This window comes from Lissotriton vulgaris, chromosome 4_1 (genome assembly GCF_964263255.1).
Source record: "Lissotriton vulgaris chromosome 4_1, aLisVul1.2, whole genome shotgun sequence".
Lineage (NCBI taxonomy): Eukaryota > Metazoa > Chordata > Amphibia > Caudata > Salamandridae > Lissotriton > Lissotriton vulgaris.
This window is the reverse complement of record NC_141691.1, coordinates 1,592,586,849-1,592,607,227: the sequence shown is the minus strand read 5'-3', so window position 1 is coordinate 1,592,607,227 and position 20,379 is coordinate 1,592,586,849. Positions and strand designations below refer to the sequence as shown.

General features: G+C 48.6%; 1 protein-coding gene across 6 annotated transcripts in view; it reads right to left on the bottom strand.

Annotated features, from left to right (window-relative positions):
* CSPP1 (centrosome and spindle pole associated protein 1) overlaps nucleotides 1-20,379 on the bottom strand; it is a 1,363,238-nt gene that overhangs the window by 114,232 nt on the left and 1,228,627 nt on the right. For all 6 annotated transcript variants that reach the window (XM_086965839.1, XM_086965840.1, XM_086965843.1 and 3 more), the window contains one exon: nucleotides 6,734-6,797. In XM_086965839.1, coding sequence (XP_086821965.1) covers nucleotides 6,734-6,797 — 64 coding nt within the window. The remainder of the gene's footprint in view (nucleotides 1-6,733; nucleotides 6,798-20,379) is intronic.

Genomic DNA, 20,379 nt, shown 5'->3' with positions numbered 1-20,379 from the left:
CGAGGTTGTCCAGCAGGGTGGTGGAGTTGCGGTCGTTGTTCTTTTCAAGGTGAAAGTTGAGGTCTCCTAGAAGGATGTAATCTTTGGAGGGGAGCGCGTGTGGAGTGATGAAGTCCGTGATGTCCTCACTAAATTGTGAGCGGGGTCCTGGAGGCCTGTAAAGGAGGGTGCCTCTGAGTGTGGTGTTGGGGTCGATGTGGATCTGGAAGTGAAGGTGTTCAGAGTTGGCGTTGACACAGCGCCAAAACGACGCGTGCCGGGGCCGATTGTGCCTCGTCAGTCGTTGATTTGGCTACATCCGGGGCCGAGTTTGCGCAGTCAAGCGGCGAAACTATGACAAGCTCCCCTTCCAAAGAAGAGAAGGCGCTGGGGCCTTTTGGCGCCGCCCCGGCGCCAACTCCGCCTCATCCAAGACAGGCTACCATTCCGGAGAAAGGAGCGGAGGTGGAGCCAAGGAGGCGAGCCTCCGGTGCCGGACAAGCCCAGGGTGTGCTCAAGGCAGGGCTATGAGCAGCGGCAACCACCTGCGGCGCCACAGGGAGCCCAGCGGGGCTATGCGGAGTGGCAGAGGGGGACCCAACCGGGCCGTTCCCTAAAGTCACCACATCTCCAACGTTCCTGGGGGGCAAAGGGGGAATTGGCACCAGGGGCGAACACTCCTGCAAGTCTGTTGGAGATCCCACAAGAAGTGGATGCTCGGAGGACGGCCCGGAATGGGAGAGGACCCAAGGGAGGCCTGCAGAGACGAGGCATAAGCCTCCGTCTGGGCCCGAGTCAGCCCCACACCCGGAAAGGGCTGACAGAGGGTGTGAGACGGTCGGGAGCGCACATCTAGAATGTTCCGGGAACCAGTGCCCCCGACAACAGAAGCAGGGGGAGGTCAAAGACCTCGGTGACAAGCGCCTCGACTTACCAAGTGGCGAATGAGGGCCCGGTCCCCAGAGCGCGATCCACGGTGGAACCAGACAGTAGAGGGACCTGCCGTTGATGAGGAGGCCGGGGTGGGAGACTACTCCGACCGGGACAGCCGTGCCGAGAGAAGCTTCATACTGCGCTCCCGCTGAGACTTCGGCTTCAGGCGCTGGCAGGCTCCGCAGTCCGTGGAGTCATGGTGTTCACCCAGACACCACATACAAATAAGATGTGGGTCCGTCGTGGACATCTGCTGTGAACAAGAATTACAAGCTTTAAAGCCCAAAGGCATCGCACAGTGTTCCTGATGCGAAGCGTCAAAAAGGGGGCCTGAAAACAGGCCAGAGGAACCGCTCATCGGATACGCGTTGCACGCCGTAAAGAAGGAAAACTGACGTCAGCGCGCCGGGAGGGACTTATATGACCTCGCTGACGTCAGGTACGCGGACGACGTTAGGGTGGGGTCATGTGGCGCTGTCCACCGGCGCGCAGAGGAGCTGCTGCAAAACATTTCCGGATCCAGTCTGACGCCTGGGGATATTCTAAGTTAAGGAATCTGCGGCTAGATGTCTCTATCAGATGGGGCTCTACGGGCAAGGTATGCTTGATATGGTCCCCAGAAGTTCTTTGGCCTACAGCGTGTTGGTATGAAGGCATTATAATTATTTGACTGTGCGTTGCAATATGACAGGTCTGTACACCACTCTGTTAGTGAGGGAGATGGGCCTTTCATCCATCGCATAGCTAGTCTTCTTTTGGCTATTTATATGCCCACTGCTATCAGTTTCCAAGTTCCCTTAGGTAGATAACATTTTGAAATCTTTTAGGGAGATATTAATATAACTTCCTAAAGTAAATAAAGCCATTCATTCATTTGTATCTTGAAATAGATCAGGGAAATATCTCTATAATATAATGAGGTATTACTGGAGTAAGCATGAACGAGCTTCGGATGAAGAACCATAGCTGCAAATTAAGGAAAATCAAGAGCAATCCTTATTTCAAATAATTCAAGTAGAAAGTCGAAAGGAGGAGAAGACTGGGTTCTCGTCAGCATGTAAAAAGTAGAATTGGATATATTGGGCTTGTAGCATGATACGCATGGGCAAGCTGGGAACGGCATTGGGATGCAGCCAGTCTGCCACGTTATTTAGCGTGCGGCTACCCCAGGGTTGAAGACTAAAAATTGTGAAATCACAGCAAATAGAACATGACAGAAAAACAGAGATTTCCCCAATCAAGTTATCCTGCTTAGAACTAAATGCTATAAAACATACCCCATTTTGGAGTACAGAATGGTCGGCATCTTTCCCTTGACACAGATACACCAAAGCAAGGAAAACAGGGTATCAAGGGAGCCAGATTGGATGAGGATAAATGCATGACACAACAGTTCCAAACCTCCACTGTCTAGCATTACTTTAGTACAACATGCAACCACCTACCAATGAACACAGTTGTCATCTCATCAAATAATAAAGCAAAGCTGTGTAAGCACTGTGAAACTCATAAGCCCAAGGAACAGTTGCTGGTCAAGTGCATTCCCCCTATTGTACGAGTTACTTACCTTCGGTAACGATGTATCTGGTAGAGACGATTCTAGCCGCAGATTCCTTAACGTAGAATTATCCCCAGGTGTGAGACTGGTCCCGGAAAACTTTTTGCCACAGCATCCCTGCGCGCCGGGGGAGGGGGTTGTTCCACGCGACTCCGCCCATGCGTACTCCGCGTACGTGACGTCAGCGAGGTCACATAAGTTCCACCCCGGCGCGCCTATGTCAGTTTTCTTCGGAGAACTTTTCCGCACCACAACGCGGAGTCAGCAGAGAAACTGTGGAAGCATGGGAACAGTGTGCGAAACAGCAGAAAAATGGAACAGAAAAGGGAATGGTGACGAAGAACACCATAAGGAGCAGTGCCAACACTGCAACACACAAAAACAGGGAAAAAAGAAACAGAGCACAGCCCTGAGCACCCACCCTGCCAGTCATGAAAACAGTACCCCCTTAAGACAATGAACATATGCAAAATGTCATGCCAACATGTAGCAGGACTACAACCCTGACTAAGACCCATGAAGGGGAGCCAGTTTCAAGACAAGTCAGGGGACTACAGACCTCCAAGGCAACCCCAGCACAGAGTGCGACAACCCCCTTCAAGGGAGCCAGGGCACGGCCAAATGACCCAAACCCAGAGGGTAGCAGAGGGGCCAGGACCTTCAGAAACAAGAGGGAGGGAAAGGAGAGATGAAAGAAGGCCAGCCTCAATCCCGGAACAACCAGAGCAGAGGAGCACAGGAGAACCTATAGATCCAGCCTCTACAGTGCCCAGAATAGGAAGAAACAAAAGCAAGACAACGCCTTGTCAAAAGAGCGAAAGAATGCACGCACTCATCATAGCCATCCACCGGGAGGCGAGTGCAGAAGGGCAAGCCAAAGGCTCCTCACAGAACGTGGAGGAAGGGCGGGCCGTCAAGGAATCTGCGGCTAGAAGGTGAGTAACTCGTACATCTGATAGAGACTACTAGCCGCAGATTCCTTAACGTAGAATAGATACCCTAGCCATACCCACTTGGAAGGAGAGTCTGCGGAAGGACCCCACCAGCCTGGACATAACAGAGAGGCCAACAGGGAACTAGTCCCATGGACAGGGCGAAGAGCCCCGTCCCCCCAGGCAAGGGAGGGGGGCCCACAAGCAGAACACCACCGACCCCAACAGGGATGTTGGAAGAAGAAAGAATTTAGAAGAAGCCCTTTCACCCTCAACAGAGGAACCAAGGGCAAGTCCAGAGAGGCCGAAGCACCCCACGTCCCTACAAGGCAAAAGAGCTTCCATCCAATGCCAAGACAAGGAAGAGGAAGAAGAAAAGCCTAGAGGGCCCAAGGAAACAAGGGAAAAAAAGGCGAGCCCACCATAGACGGAAGGCAACAGACCAGACAGAGCGGCTCCAGCAGCAATAAGCCGCCGGAAGCAGGAAGAACAGCCCGGGGCCCCAGGAAGATCGGGCAGGCTACGCCTGACAAAGGGAGAAACACAGAACCACTCGGCCTCCAGGACAGGAGCATGAAACTGAGGAAACGCCCGGACACACTACTACGAGGGGTCCGCGCCCACGACCTAAAGAAGCGTCAGCAACATACATAAAAGCCATGGAGAGCAGAGGCCGGAGGCGACCCGAACTCCCTGGCAGAGCGCAAGCTATATAACAGCTACCACTACCCCACATAGGGTAAGTTAAGTCCCAAGAGGCCTGGGAACCCTCTTTCAAAGGAACTTCCGCAGCAGAGGAAAAAATGAAAGAGCCACGGGGAAAAAACCCCTGTGGAAGGCTTATCAAGCAGCCCAAGACAAAAACAGAAGGCCTAATCTCAGGGCCAAGTCTATGCAGACAACTGTAGCAAAAACACACAGTCAACAAAGGGGTCGTCCAGCAGCCAACAACGCCACAGTTCCAGCAAGAGGACTCGAATGGCCATAAAACGCACCCCACAGCACGGGCAACCGGCCCAAGAGAAGGTCCAGAACCAGCTCAACTCATCAGTCACTGAGGAGGGGGAAGGAGGAGGTGGAAGAGCGAGGGGGAAGGAGAAGGAGGAGGAGGAGGAGGAGGAGGAGGAGGAGGAGGAGGAGGAGGAGGAGGAGGAGGAGGAGGAGGAGGAGGACAGAGCCCTGCCAAGAACCTTTGGATGGTGGAGTCAGCTGGGGCATGAAATAACAAGGTGCCATCGAATACAAGATTAATCAGTCGCTCCCAAACATTTTCATGGAACACGCCCTCCCGAAGCCAAGCATGGCAACGGAGGGCCCAGCACCTCGGAGATGTTCAGAGCGGAGCGGAGAATAAACGCTGCTAGCTCCCGGCCATCAAACACATGATGCCGTAAACTACCTGAACAGTCTCTTGTGAAGCGGCGGATCCCAAGGACTCAGCCGAGTCCCTCAAACAAGAGGTGGGCCTAGCCAACACACATAAGTTGTTAAGGGCCCGTAGGGCAGCACTGGTTGAGGTGAACATGTTGCGCCCCCAAGAGTCCAGCCAGCGGGCCTCCCGGGATGGTGGAGTCAACAATGGCGGCAGGGATGGAAAAGCAGTCTCCAACAGTGGACTTGAGGCAGAGGGGTGGAGGGAAAGACACGCCAGGTCACGCAGCGCCGGAAGGCAACAGTGCAGAAGGTGTGGAGGCACTGGATCCCCTGAGACGGGGCGCCTCCAAACCCCCATCAGGGAAGAAAGGAGCGAACCCTCAAAGGTAAGCAACAGCTCCATCCTACCAGAGCCCTGGTGGAGAACCTCCAAGAGATGGTCCACCGGGAAATGAGCAACCGGGTCACCCATGCGCAGAATACCCACAGCCGTGGACACTGCGTGAGCGAAGGCTGCACCTGCCTTCGTAGGTCCCCGTGGTGGAGAAAGCAGCTCCTCCGTGGGCGACAGCAGTAAACTAAGGCGGCCGTCCCCGAAGACAAGCGAGGTGGGCAAAGGCCAGACCTGAAGTCAGAAGGAACCGAAGAGTGGGGGACCTGTTGCTCCTCCGGCGAACACCTTGGCCTCTGGAATGGCAAGGAGCCGCCCTTCAATGACGCCAGTGAAAAAGCCACCAGGCAGCGGTCTGACTCCGGGGAGGATGACACCAGTAGGCACAAACCTCTGGAGAAGGGGGGAGCGTCCGAAGACGAATCCGTGACTCAACGCCTGTCTGGTGCAGTGGAATGCCAGAAACCGGTCCTCGGAAGCTTGTTTCCGGTCCAGGGAAGACATGGCTTGGCAGTTCGGGCTGGACTGTTCCCATGAGGCACAGGGTCAGACTGATTTGCATATAGCCATGTCTGAACTGGGGTGGCAGAGTGGGCTAAAAAACGGTGATGGATTAAACCCAGATCTTTTGACTGGGTGTGAGTGTTTGATTGATTCAGATGCTGCGTCCATCAGCACCCCCTTTTGTACCGCAGTAGAGTCCGCCGCCTGAGGCAGGATGTCATTACCATCTGGCGCCGAAGGAGACGCCGGATAGGGCTCCTCCAAGCGGAACAACGACGACTCAACCTCCAACGAGCTTCACTGGGGACTCTAAAGAAGGCTGGTCACCAAATTCGGTTTCCTCTGAGACATACTCTGAACTCCCATTCCTGTGGCCTCCTGGGAAGCCTATCTCTATGTCAGAGTATGTCCCCTTGAAGATCCCAATACAAGTCTCGGTTGATGTTTCAGGAGTGCTTTAGCGCTACATTGTGAAGTGTGCCCACCAATTGTTTCTCCTGGAACAGATGATTTTCTTCTTTAGAAGGCCTGGCAGGGAAGGCAGTCCGATTCCTCAATACACTGGGTTACAGACACTATGCTTGTCTGAACATGGGTTGCAGTTATATTTAGGTAAAACTCGAAGTGCATGTTCTCTATAACGCCACAGTCTCGCTCGTTGGAGGCAATTCCAATGACTGAAGTCGAAAGGCTGCTCTTCTGTAGCTCAACGTCCCAGAGTTCTGATAAGCATGCCTTAACCAAACTGTGGAAAAGGTGGTTTCTTTGTTTTAGGGCATTGTGGGTTTCAGAGAGGGACTACAAGTCATTTCGAAGCTGAAACATTTGAAGAAAACCAAAATGTAACATCCACGTCAAACACTAGATGCAAGCAGTGTTCAAAGCTACACTTGCTGCAAACATATATTTTGATTACTTTCGGAATCTATATCCATTGACATACATACATTTACTCATTGAAAGCTTTTTTACCTAATTTTCCAACAGGTCTATGTTAATATTTGTAAAAAAATGACATTGTACAATACAACCAATGCTGGAACACCAAAGCTGTAAACTCACCAATAAAAGCACTTTCAGATTCCAAAAGGGATGTTCTTAGGAGATCAGCAGGTTGATTACGCAGCTGCAAGAAGAAAAGAATCTGATAAAAACGAATGTTTATTTTTCACTGCACGTGCAGAAACTAATTTTGCAGGTGCTGTTTTAACAGATGTTAATATAGAACAAGTAATTTACCTCAGTAATGCTCTTTCTGGTACAGACTCTATCTAACTGCAATTCTTCACATTTTGAATAGTCTCCAAGGCGTTAGACTGGATCCAGATAATCTTTAGCAGCTCCACGTCATCTTTTCTGTTCCAGATGTGACGTGCATGGGCCTTCATAGGTGCCACTTATGTGCGCAGACATCAGTTGCTTTCTGGCCCATCTACACTTGTAGCCGCGGAGCCAAAATCAATCATATCCAGTGTGCAGATCAGTAAGTTGGTATCTTATTAGATGAAAGAGTCCAGTGCACAGAACGGGGAGGCGGGGGGAGGGAGGGTGGGGGGGTTCGATGAGGAACCTACAGTTAGGTTATCTCTGCAAGAAAGAGAGTTACGGATGGTAAGGTACTTGCTATTCTGATAGAGACTTCGAACCACAGATGCCTCCGCTTTTGAATAAGTACTGAAGCAGTACCCTTCCAGAAGGTAGGTCTGTGAACTAACTCAAACCAAAAGGTCCGAGTGGCAAAATGCCCTTCTCTGCAGACCAGACTGTCCAGACAGTAGAGTCTCATGAACATATAGAGTGACGCCTACATAGCAGCCGGACAAATATCCAGAACAGGCATGCCGCATGCCAAAGAAGTGGTAACAGCCTTGGCTCTAATAGTATAAGCTTGAAAACCACCAGAGGGCTGCTTTCAGGAAAGTGCATAGCAGATCTTAATGTAGAGTGCAATCTTATTAAGATAGTCCTTTTCTGTACAGCCTTGCCTTTCTTTGCTCCACTGAATCCGATAAAGAGTGAATCGTCTACTCTGTATTCTCTGGTATGGTCAATGTAGACGCTGACACCCCTTTTTAGGTTCATCCAGTAAAGTCTCTCCTTCTCCTTATAGGGTTGAGCCAGAGCAAAGAACATTGGAGTAAGGCTCTGACCAACAAGAAAGGGGGTCACTACCTTCGGAAGGAAGGAGGCTCGATTCAGCAGAATAAGTTTTGTCTGGGTAGAAAGTGGTTTAGGGTGGGTTGACAGACTGAGCCTGCAACTCATTTACTCGCCAGGCCGAAATAATGGAAACAAGAAAAATTGTACTGAGGGTAAGGAGCTGGACGGAACAACTGTGAAGAGGCTCAAAGGAGATGCACATGAGGAATGTGAGGACCAAGCTTAAATACCACTGGGGCATAACAAACGGAGAAGGGTGGAACATATATTGTAAACCTTGGTGGAAACGTACCACAACTGTTGATTTGAATAATGAAGGTTGGTCCACCAACTATAAAAAAAGTCAAACTATCCAACATGTAACCTGGACCACAAACAACAAAACTTATGAGAGTGGGTTCATCTGTTTAAAACCAGGCTACAAAATTATCTCCCTGGTAGGCCTATGCAGATTTGCTTGAGGCACACCTGGATGCTAAGATGACACCTACTGCTGTCGGAGGAAGGCTGAACACCATCATTTGTTACTGCTCCAGCTCCAAACATGGTCTAGGGAGCACAGGTTCTGATGCAGAACTCTGCACCACTGCTGCAACAGAAGATCCTCCTGAAGAGGCAGCCTGATAGGAAGACAGATGCTTATGGCCAGGAGTTCGGGATATCGCACTCTCCATGCCCAATCCAAGGCCACTAGGATGCCTAGTGCCCAGTCAGTCCTGCTCTTCTTTAAAGCTTGGTGCAGAAGAGGTATCATCAGGAAGGCATACAGTAGTCTTGAGATCCACTCAACGTGGAATGCATCTTGAAGTGAGAGACGTAGACGTCTTGGAAACTTCAAGGCACAAACGTGCTGACATTGGCCATTCTCCCTGAGGTGAAACAAATGAGCCAGAGGGGGCAAAAATGATGGTGTGAGTGTTGGGGGGTCTGGAGGTTAGGTTGCAAAAAGACCAGGGGCACTGCTGTCTTTAAAGAGCTCCAGGGCCTAATTTATTTTTTCCCAAAAGACAGTAACCGTCAAATGGCATGTTCATGAGACTTTCCTGAACGACCCTCACAATACAGTGGACAGCATCCTGGTGTGCCTGCAAACTGCTTCACTTGTGCCTGTAGCTCCACTAAGTGAATCAGCAGTTTCCATCCATAACAGATAGAATGTTTTGCTGCATCACAACCATCCTGCATTCCCTGATCTGGAACCAGGGGAGAACCTAAGCCATGGAATTCCACAAGATGTGAGAATAGTGGCCTAGAAGGCAGCTGGCATTCACAGAGAAGAGAGACAAACTCACAGAGGAGAAGGGCCATTTCCCAAAGGACTATATTCTCTTGGATTCCCTGCCATGGAGAGAAGTCAGGAAGAAATTTGGTAGAACTTTGCTGGCTGAAGCCTGCACGGAGAGGCTCTCGGGAGTAGGGTGTTGGGTAATGAAGTCTACATTACCTAGAGCAACACAATGGCACCTGGCAAATTTCCAATTAACATGGGGGCCTGAACATGGCATGGCCCTGGTCCCCAAAAGTGTGCCCATAAGTGCCTCATTAAAAGGCAAAAGTAGATTAGAACTGCTTTAGGCAGGTTGAAGCACCTGCAAAAACATGGGTGTATATTTCCTGGGTAGAAAGCTAAAGATTGAGAATTTCTAATGGCCTTTGCACAACCATGGCGAAGGAGGTGCTTTCCTCCATGGCAGGGTCAAAAGACAACACCAGTCAAGTGTTTGGGGAGGTATTCAGACCATTGGCGTTCTGGAGATCCTTTTATCAAGTATCCTCCTGATAAGGCTGGGAAAACTTGTCCCCAGCATCATAGCCACTGACTGAGTCCATATCAAACAATTCATGTAGGACATGGCCCTTCTGGAGGACAATGACATTGTGTCAGAAGCTTGACTAAGCGGCTGTGGCACAGTTAAAGCAGCTTGCCGCCTCGATAGACGTCGGGTGGTGCTGTCTCAGACAGAACTATGTGCTGGCCATCATTGCCCGGAGTTGATGGTACCAGCGTCAGTTGGTAGCATTCCGATGTGGGTTGTGGCCCCTGAGAGGGAACCGGTGCACAGGTCAGTCCGGGATGAACCCAGAGGGCCCAATCTGTCGCCAAGGGCCAATTCGCCAGTAGAGGCCCAGCTCAGAGGCCTTGGAACCTGCAGAGAGAGCTGGCACGGAATTCCTTGATTTGCATCAGCATAGCTGATGGACCAGGAAATTCAGGTTCCTACGGGAGAAGGGTCGGATTCCGGTCTGAAGTGGGATGACTTTGGGAGCACAACCTACAGATACATTGATCCCCTCGGGAGATCGAGAGTGGAGGAAGGGGGCAGAGTCCTGCTTGGACTACTTGTACCATTTCTTGCACTTATTTGAGGATGTTGACCTCAACAACAACTTGCCTCGTACTGGCCTCAGAAGCAGGTTTGGGACTGGGTTCTGGACCTTGACTGGTCTCAACGTGAGGTTTTGTGGTGCTTTACCACAAACAACATTGCTTCCCATTCATGGGTTGCCTTAGGGTGCATCAAGGCACATTCACGTCAGGCCTTGGAGTTGGGGCCTGACCACAGATAAAAAACATGTGGGTCAGTCACAGATATTTGCTTGCAACATTCTACACACTGTATGAATCCTATAGATTTAGGAGGTGAATCCCTAGCACACTATAGAAAAGCTGAAAAAAGTCAAAAGCATACGTCATGGGAGAGGAGTAGCTCAAGGTCCATGTCTGTTGGAACAGAAAGAAATGAACTGAGGTCAGTGTGCATGGGTGACACCTACACAGGCCCGCTCATATCACTGCTGGTGTGGAATGACGTCAACATAGAGCTGCCAGCACACAAGGGTACTGTTTAATATTTTCTGGATCTATTCTGATGCCATGGGAAATATTCAAAAGGTGCGGAATCTGCACTTAGAAGTATCCATCATAAACTAAATGCCCTTGCAAGGGGCGCTTATTTCAATGACTCTGGGTAAGTATGGAAATTGAGCCCATCTGTGAGCTTTCGCACTGGTACCAGCCACTTGTGAAAAGTCTTGTTTTACAAAAGGTTAAGAAGCGTCCCTGGAAGGCTATGCATGAAGTGGCTATATTGGTGAATAGCAGCAAGAGCCCTAGGTTCGAACCTGTTCTGACATTTACCATTCTGTGAAATCCTAGGCAAATTGCTTTTGGCTAGGTAACAAGTTTTTTTTTAGTTTTTTTATTAGCATTTTGTTAAAATACAAAACATTACAACATCAGAACAAGCCAGTTTCTTTTTACATCGACCGTGAGACTTGGTGCAAACATAAGTCATACATTAGTACAAATATTCAATAGTTGGTCACGTCATGCTTACAGTAAAGGTACACATAATCAACAGATAAATAGCTTCGAGGGTCCCCCGACAGCAGACTATTTATATACGAGTATTCAAAATTAAAACATTGTAGTATGGTTTAGGGCCTCCTTTTGCATGCATGTTATGTTAGCATGGCTTATTAGAAGTTTAAACGCCATTTTACCTTTTGCTGCTTTTTGCACACAACACTGCACAGCTGTTTTTGCAAGTTAGCTTTCACGAAGGTCTACACATGAGAAAAGGTTTGTTTTTCGACATTCCTAGACATTCATCGTGCCCCCGGTCTGTACAGTGAGTGCTGAGCCGTCAAGGTTATCATAGCATGTGATACATCCACATGGAAGACCAACGAAATAGGGACCCCTTATCATTAGTGTCCCCAGGGATTTGTCAAATAACATAAATCCTTTGGTCAGGATGTGTATAGGTTCTGAAATCACACAGGGCCACATATACTTCACCCACAAAAAAGTGTGAAGGATAGAGAGAGTACCTCACGGTAGAACCACCCGAGGGGGTTCCCGGTTAATGATTACCGGTATACCGGAGAGCTTTGCTGATCCAGATGTAATTTACACTTACTGAGCGGAAAGGTAATGGGGCCCCCCAAAACAAGCCCAAGATACCTTTAGTTTATAATACTAAGGGCCGATGTAGGTAATCTCAATTTACCGATTCGTAAATACCGAATCTTACTGATTCGGTATTTAGGAATCGGTCAATATGATGTAGGTAAAAAGAAATCGGTAAAATTTACTGATTCTATAATATTCCTTATTACCGAATCAGTAAGACCGATTCGGTAATAAGGAATAATTCCCATTAATTCCTATGGGCCTGGAGGCCCATAGGAATGAATGGGAAGCCATTCACTATTACCAATTCGGTATTACCGAATCAGTAATTGCGGGAGCATATTCAAGGGTGGCAGGGTGTCACATTGACACCCTGTTGCACCCCTGAATCGTGTATGTGTGCACATGTGGCGCACATACATGCCTCGTATGCCTGCCACATGGCACTTTGAAAAAAGCAAAAACATTTTTTTTAAAGATATTCGGTATTTACCACCAACTTGTAGTTGGTGGTAAATAACGAATCCTTAAAGCAAAAATGCACTCACTTAAGTGCTACCTACATAGGTTTTAGGATTCGGTAATTTATTGATTCCTTAAAATAAGGAATCAGTATTTTACCGATTCCTGAAAATAAGGAATCAGTAAATTACCGAATCCTTATTTACAGCCTCCTACATTGGGAAGGGCTAAATACAGGTCGGTAACGGGAAATCGACCGATTTTCGGCAATTACCGACCGGTACTTAGCTACCTACATCTGGCCCATAGTTCCTATATAGGGAGGGTGTTAAAACTAGGCGCTATATAAACTGTTTGCAATACCATTGTGATATGATTCCTCATTCTGTATTTTATGGAATTGTAACCATGCTGACCAAATTATTCTTAATCATATGTCTGCTTATGTTGACTAAAATACTGCGCATGAGATCACGTCGTTAAAATAAATATTTTAACCTTACTGTGTCTCTTTTTTACTCCTGTTGTGGACTCGTATGAGAGTATAACAAAAGAGTGTTCTCACTTACCACCATACCTGAGATGGTCCTAAGTCGCATGTTCTATGTTGTCTAATTATTGGTTACTTTGCTAAAGGACGAAGAGCTAATGTGACACTGTTTGCTAGCTGGTTGGGGTTTTCTAGGTACTGAGGTGAGTTTCTGGTACACCACAATTCACTAATGTCCTAGGTCTCTGTGCACAGTTGTGTATGAGCAGAAATCCTAGCAACAACATCATGGAGCTATGACAAGAGACATACAACCCTATATATACATAACCACCTGTCCCCACCTTTCACAAGGTATAAGAAATAAAGGTCTGCCACTGAATATGTAATAACCATTTATCGTCCCCAACTACTCCAAGGGTTGCACATGTACAGTCTCTCCGGCTTCAGCAACCCCCTTCAGTATCTGTACCCATTGCAGGAAAGGCTCCAGATGTCGCGAGGACGGGAAGTGGGTGGCATGAGCTTGCAGAATGTATTCAATTGTGTGTGACCATAGGCGACATCGCCAAGCCAACCTCTGATTGACGGCGCCCTCCTCCTATCCCAATGTACCGCCACCCGTCTTTTGGCAAATAGTAAAAGCAATGCATGCAATTGACGTGATTTGGGAGGAGTTTCTTTGACATATCCCAATATGCCTAGCATGGGAGATGGAATATCCGACCTTCCAACAATTTGGTTCACTGAAATAAAAATCTTAGACCAGTAATCTGTAGGCACCGGACAGGACCAAGCCACGTGTAAAAACGATGCTGAGGAGAACCCACATCTCCAACAGGCATTGTCCTCTCTGAGTCCCATCCTATGCAAGCTAATGGGTGTTCTATAGAGTCTGTGTAAGTATTTAAAGTGAATCAGATGTAGTCTGTAGTTAGGAGAGAGTTCTGTAAGCTGTCCACAACAGAATTCCCATTGTGCTTCAGTTAGTGGGGTAGGAAGGTCATCATTCCAGTATTGCAAGGATTTGGCCTTGACCACTGGGGCTGTGTTCTGCATGTATTTATAGAGTCTGGTAACCAATTTGCGGGGGGGAGGGGGATCCCACCAGGTTTTCCAATGCGGGTAAAACTGGGGGAACCGACGGAAAGTCGCTGCTAAAGGCACGGCACGCCGCACGTAGTCTGTGATATAAGAAAAGAATAGTTTGGCGAAGGGCACAGCCTGTCCCTCATCCGCCGTCCGGGGGGGGGGGGGCGTAAATGTGTTGTCTCGCCCTTCTGTGTAGCTCCTCCCATACCCATCGCAGTGTTCCAGTGGAGTCTATATCACCCTGTGGACGTCATGCCAGTGTACAAATGGCTACTTTCAGTGGGACAGGCGCAACAGAATCTTGCTCTACTGCTACGTGGGGTTGAAAGAGGGTCGGGTGGACCCAAAAATGTAAAAATTGGGCCTGGGCGAAGAGCGCATAAAGGTGCATTTCTGGGGCAGCCATGCCACCCTGTCGCAAAGGAAGTGTCAACATATCCCAGGAGACCCTAGCCTGTCCATGCCAAAGAGACAAGATGTGATTTGAGAGTATTAAAAAATTGCGATGTTAGGGGGATGGGAATATTTGCAAATAAATACAGGAATTTGGGTAAAATGACCATTTTAGCCAAGGCTATCCTCCCAGTAAGGGACAGAGGCAGCCTCGCCCATATCTTAACCTTCTCCTCCAGCCACATGACAGCTCTCCCATAGTTTAGATTCCAAATTTCCTGAACATCCCGGCTTATCAATATACCCAGGTATTTGACTGCTTCTGCTTCCCATTTTCGAGGATATTCAGAAGAAACCTGTGGTGTATTATCCGTCAGGGGAAATATCCCCGATTTTGACCAGCTCACAGGAATCCCAACCAGGCCATCAAATCAAATAAATTCCAGCAGAACTAGGTCTAGATTGTCTTCCAGGTTGACAAGATAGAGGGTCACATCGTCTGCATATAGTGATATAAGGAGGCTCCTGGAGCTGAATCCTATGCCTCGTGCTGTGTGATGTTGTCGGATTCAGGCAGCCAGGGGCTCCATTGCTATTGCGAACAAAAGCGGGGAGAGGGGGTATCCCTGCCTCGTGCCTCAAGATATTGGGAAGGGATCAGATACTAATCCCTTCACTCTGATCCTGGCGCTGGGTAGGGTGTACAGTAATAGAATCCTGTTAATGAAGAGCAGACTGAAACCCATAAGCTCCAATATGGCAAACAAATATGGCCACTTGAGGGTATCAAATGCTTTAGTGGCGTCTAGAAACACAACTGCAGCATGAACTTCTGGGTATAAATAGTGTACAGTTGAAAATATGGTTCGTATGTTGTGTGAGGTTGATCTCCCCGGGATAAACCCTGATTGGTCAGGAAGCTCTATCATAGGCAGCAGTCGCTGTAACCGGTTAGCGATCAGCTTGGCCAATATTTTAACATCCACATTTATCTAGGAGAGAGGTCTGTAGGAGTCCATCTCCGTTTCTGACTTTCCGGGCTTCAACAAAGTAGTGATTATGGCTTCTCTCATGGTCTTGGGCAGTATTCCCTCCTCCAAGGCCTCCTCATACACCGGCAGCAGTCTGGGCACCAGCTCTTCAACATACGTTTTATAAAAATTTGTGGTTAGGCCATCCGTGCCGGGGGCCTTATTGAGAGGCAGGCTCGTTATACCCTGGGCGACATCCTCCGTGGTGAACGGGAGATCCATATATTTCCTGTGATTGTTATTAAACTAGACTAGTGCAATCAAGTCCATAAAAGACTGCATCCCTTCGGGAGAGGCTTCCTGGGTGGTAGTGTAAAGGTTGGAATAGAAACCGGAGAAGGCATTTAAAATTTCTACCTGGCCCCTGATTGTGGTGTCTGGTGCGCTGTGTATTTTGTGAATCAATGTTGTGGATCTAGGTGGCCTGATCATAACTGCCAGCATGCGACCCAGCCTTTCCCATTCCCCATTTCTCCTAGCCTCTGCATATTTACCTAGGAACTTTACCTCGCGCTGCGCTTCCTCAGAATAATCTAATAACTTGGCTTTCAGCAGGCCAGTGGTTTCCGGATCGCCGGTGGCATAACACTGCTCCTCAAGTTCCTTTATACTAGCCTCTAAGGATGTGAGTGTGCCTCTTATGGCCTTCAACACACCGCCTGTCTAGCTATGCATTGGCCTCTAATGACAACTTTAAATGCTTCCCAGAGTGAAGCCTCAGTGCCTACCGAACCTGTGTTCAGCTCAAAGTATTCAGTGATATCCGTCCAAATCTCCTCTTTAAAGGCTTCATTAAGGAGAGCGTGCGGCAGGAGACGCCAGGAGAAAGCACACCTAGGCAAGTTCGGGATCATTAATTTCAATAAACAATGAGAGTGGTCAGATAGGGAACACAGCATGTGCTCTACGCCAATGATCCAAGTTGCCACATCTCGAGATACAAACCAATAATCGAAGGGAGACAATGCACTGTGGTGATCAGAAATGCAGGTGCCTTCCCTGAGTGAGTGTTGCATACTGCGCCATATGTCAATCATACCTCCGTCAGTCATTATTGCCTTCAGGGCGGTGCTAGGCCGCCGGGTGTACAGTCCTGGCAGCTCCCTGCCTGTCTAGTTTGTCATCTAGGATGGCATTAAAGTCCCCCCCCCCCATAAAATCGTACTGCAGCCAGTCACCCTGATTTTCGTCCAGACAGTGTTAAAGAATTCAGGGGAGTCGACATTTGGGCCATACACGGCCACAATAACTATGGATACACCACACAGAATCCCCTGTATCAAGGCGTACCTGCCCTCCGGATCCCCATGTACCAACACTTCCTTCCAGTCCAACCCAGGTTTGACCAGCACAGCAACCCCCAGTGCATAATTTTATACTGAGGAGTAAATATGTCCCCATCTGCTATGGCGGAGTCTCTGCGATGGCGTGATGTTTAGATGTGTCTCCTGCAGTAAGCATATATCTACATTATGTCGGGACAAGTAGACATGAACCAATCGAGATTTTCTACCATCATTAAGCCCTCGAACATTCCAAGTGAGGCAGTTTTATGTGTTAACTGACATATGCGTGTGGCTCACTTACAGAGTCATTATGTGTAGCAATGACGTGACTCACTCCCATCGAGGATGACATAGTCTAGACACCAAATTACATTTACACTGGCAATGAACAGTGAAACAAACCCTCCCCTCCACCCCCACCCACTCCAACCCCCCTAACATGTTACAGAATACCCAACCTACATAGAGAAAACCACAAATGAGTACTGATCAAAACGGGGAATCTTCCCATGGGGGCGTAGCAGCACCGGCAAACTACCTTGTTTCGTACAAGGTGGCCGGGAGTTCTGCGGATGGCGCTATATGCCCAAGGCTGCAGCAGTACAGAACAGTAAGAATCAGCGTGTCGAGGTGCAACAAATCATGAAGTAATAACTAAATTGACAGAGCGTAGGACCCATATCTTAGCAGTGTAACATGGTCAGTATGCATATAATACGATACCCAGATTATTCATTATCACTAAGATGATCTCCTGTTGCCCCTGCAACTTCACGATTTCCTTTATTCTTCTTCCCTCCTACATGCTTGGCAAATTTCAGTGCTGTCTTTGCATCTGTAAAAAAGTGGGCAGTTCCATCTAACAAAACTTTGATTTTTGGCTGGATTCAGCAGGGAATATTGGATCTGTGCCTGCAAAAGAATGTGTTTTGCCGGGAGGAACTCCTGTTGTGCTGCCTGCACCGCCGGAGTGAAGTCTGGGTAAAGGGAGATATTGTTCCCGTTATGCATGAGCTGGCCTTTCTCCCAAGCCATGCTGAGCACGAGGACTCTGTCCTGCTAATTTAAAAGTTTTGCTATGATAGGCCTGGGTGGCGCATCAAGAGGAGGTTTTTGTCCTAGCGATCTATGAGCTCTCTCCACCACAAAAACCGAGGAGAGATGGGGGTCAAACAGTTCGTGCAGCAGATCTATGATGTAGGTCTACATTTTAGATATGGCGGTAGTCTCCGGAATTCCAGTGATGCTTAGGTTGTTAAGTGTAATCCAAGGGATGTGCCGGACGTCCAAAATGGAGAGTCGTCGACGTTTCGACCCCTATATGTAGGCTAAATTAAGTCCTTTTCCGGGGTCTTCATCAGGACAATAACAGTGGGGGAAGGGACGAAATGGGGCCGTCCTGTCTTTAGTTTTGTAGACCTGACACCGTAAACATATCAGCGAAGTCAAGCGCTGCCACGACTTGTGGGCGGCGTGCTAGTCTGCTTCAGATCTGTCTGGCGTCCGCCAAATCTTTAGTTTTGTAGACCTGACACCATAAACATATATCAGCGAAGTCAAGCGCTGCCACGACTTGTGGGCGGCGTGCTAGTCTGCTTCAGATCTGTCTGGCGTCCGCCAAATCTTTAATTGGCGACTTGATGCACAATGGGTATATCCACAAAGAAGGTTGCAGTTAATTACGGTCACGTGTGAGCGCTGCAACACAATAAGGGAAATTATTGTGGGTGACAGATCCAGAAGGAAAAACACTTTAAGTCAAAAAAGGTGGCGGGTTACTGACTTATGTAAGTCCACGCAGCTCTTAGGTGGAAAGAAAACGGCAGGTCCCGGCGGCAAACGCCATGTTGAAAGTTGCCGACTTAGTGCTGTCACAAACAAATCTTGCAGCATGTAAACTGAGGCGCGATCCCTTCAGTACGACTCGTGTCCACAGAACTCCGTCAGACACTACGCGGAGTTTGGGGCCGTCCGGCACATCCCTTGGATTACACTTAACTATATACGTGACCGTAGAATGTCCTTAGTTGAATTGGTTTTTCAACATTTGCCATAATTTATATAGGCTGTTGGTTTTTGGAATAACTCCAATTCCTGATTTGAAGTTTGTAAATACTTACCTCCTGTTTAAGTCTGTGTACTTTCCCTAACTTTTTCACAGCCTTTGAGCACCACTCCTTCCTTCCCCTTTCTCTCCCTACTTGGGGCTTTTTCAAATTTTCAATCTTTCTAAAGTGATTGTAAAATGCTTCACTAAGTCAAAACGTAATGTTGTTAAATAAATGACAACATTCATACAAGAATTAGTTTGACCTTTATTTGAATTTGTTTTGCTTAATTGTGTTACTGTGTTTTAACACGTTCTCCTTACGGGGACCCTCTCTTTACATTTACCACACTACGCCCAGGTCCCCGTGACTGCATGGGTTCAACCCCCCTCCTTTGTAATGAGATTACCGTGCGACAACTTCACAGGCGTACAGTCAGGCCTCCACGGTGACACCTGTGGTGAAGAATAAAGCCGATCCGCCCTTGGTCCCCAACAGTGGCAGCATCACGCCCTTACAAGGCACAATAAAAATGAGGCCAGACTCAATCCACCCTGTGAATGGCATTGCCCTAGCTCCCCAGCGGGTACACGTCCATGCATCCACTCCCCCACAGAGAGGGTATCAGCGGCATCAGAGGCGAAAGGTGTTTCCACAACGTCTCACTTGGTCACAGTGTGCAAGTCTCATAAAGGAGCTGCCCCGCAGAACCCACAGTGCACCCAGTACCGACCAATCCTCACTTTGGGCGCTCCGCTCCCAAAACAGTCCGGATAGTGGGCACAGCAAGCCCGCGGGTTGAGCAGTGTCTATGAACAGTGTTGACGTGCGCCACAAAATGGCGGCCAGAGGCCCACATGCAGGGTGTCTCCGATCGCCGGATTTCACATAGAGCAGGTACTCACAGCTCGGGGGCTTGTGTGCATCTTCCAGCCTCCTCTGCTTACCCTTAAAGCTCCGCTTCTCAGGCTAGGGTACTAACAGCCAGTATGTATTCGTCCACCGCCAGCGGCCTACTGCCCGCCGGCAACCGCGGGCTCAATTTTCACTTCTTCCCTGGGCTTGTGTACCGGATAGCCTCAGGTAATCAACCTACACTCGATGCTCGCCTCTGCTCGGTGGTGTGTGGGTCCACAGCAGCTCTCCTCACTCTGCCCTTGAGGCGTCCCGTTGCGGGTTTCAGGCGTCTCCAGCAGTGCTCAGGCAGGACCTCTCCCAGCAGTGTATGGTCTGCGGCACAGCGGCAGCCGCGGGCTCAATTTACAGCTCTCTCTGCCGGCAGCATACCTCAAGATCGCTTGGTTCTCTAGCGCCCACACTTTCACTCACTGATCACAGCTCCAGAGCGCAGGCAGATCCTCGGATCACCCCCCACAGAGAAGCCACACATTCATCTTTGCATGAAATGGGTCTGGGCGGTACAGCACCGATCCGAAGTGCAGGATTAATTCAGGATTTTATCCCGGCCGGCAGAGGACACTCAAAGAGCGGCCATTCCACGGTGCAGCAGGCCACGCCCCATGGCTAGATAACAAGGTTAGTTCATACGAAACACTTTTTTAAAAAATTGATTGCTAGTAACTTTGGCCTTGTTCGATGAATCGTCACAAAATTTTACAAATAAGAGCAATAATACCAGGAAAAAAGTATTCTGTCCATGTTTTTACAGCCAGGAAAATATTTCCTTAGCCATGCCTGATGCTCCAGGGCAGATTGTCAAGAAGAATTAACAGGACAATGTTGAGTGTTCAAATATCATTGGTATCTAGGTGAGATTTGGAAATGGCATTTGAAGCCCTTGCAAGGTTTGAACTCAGTTTCATTCAGACT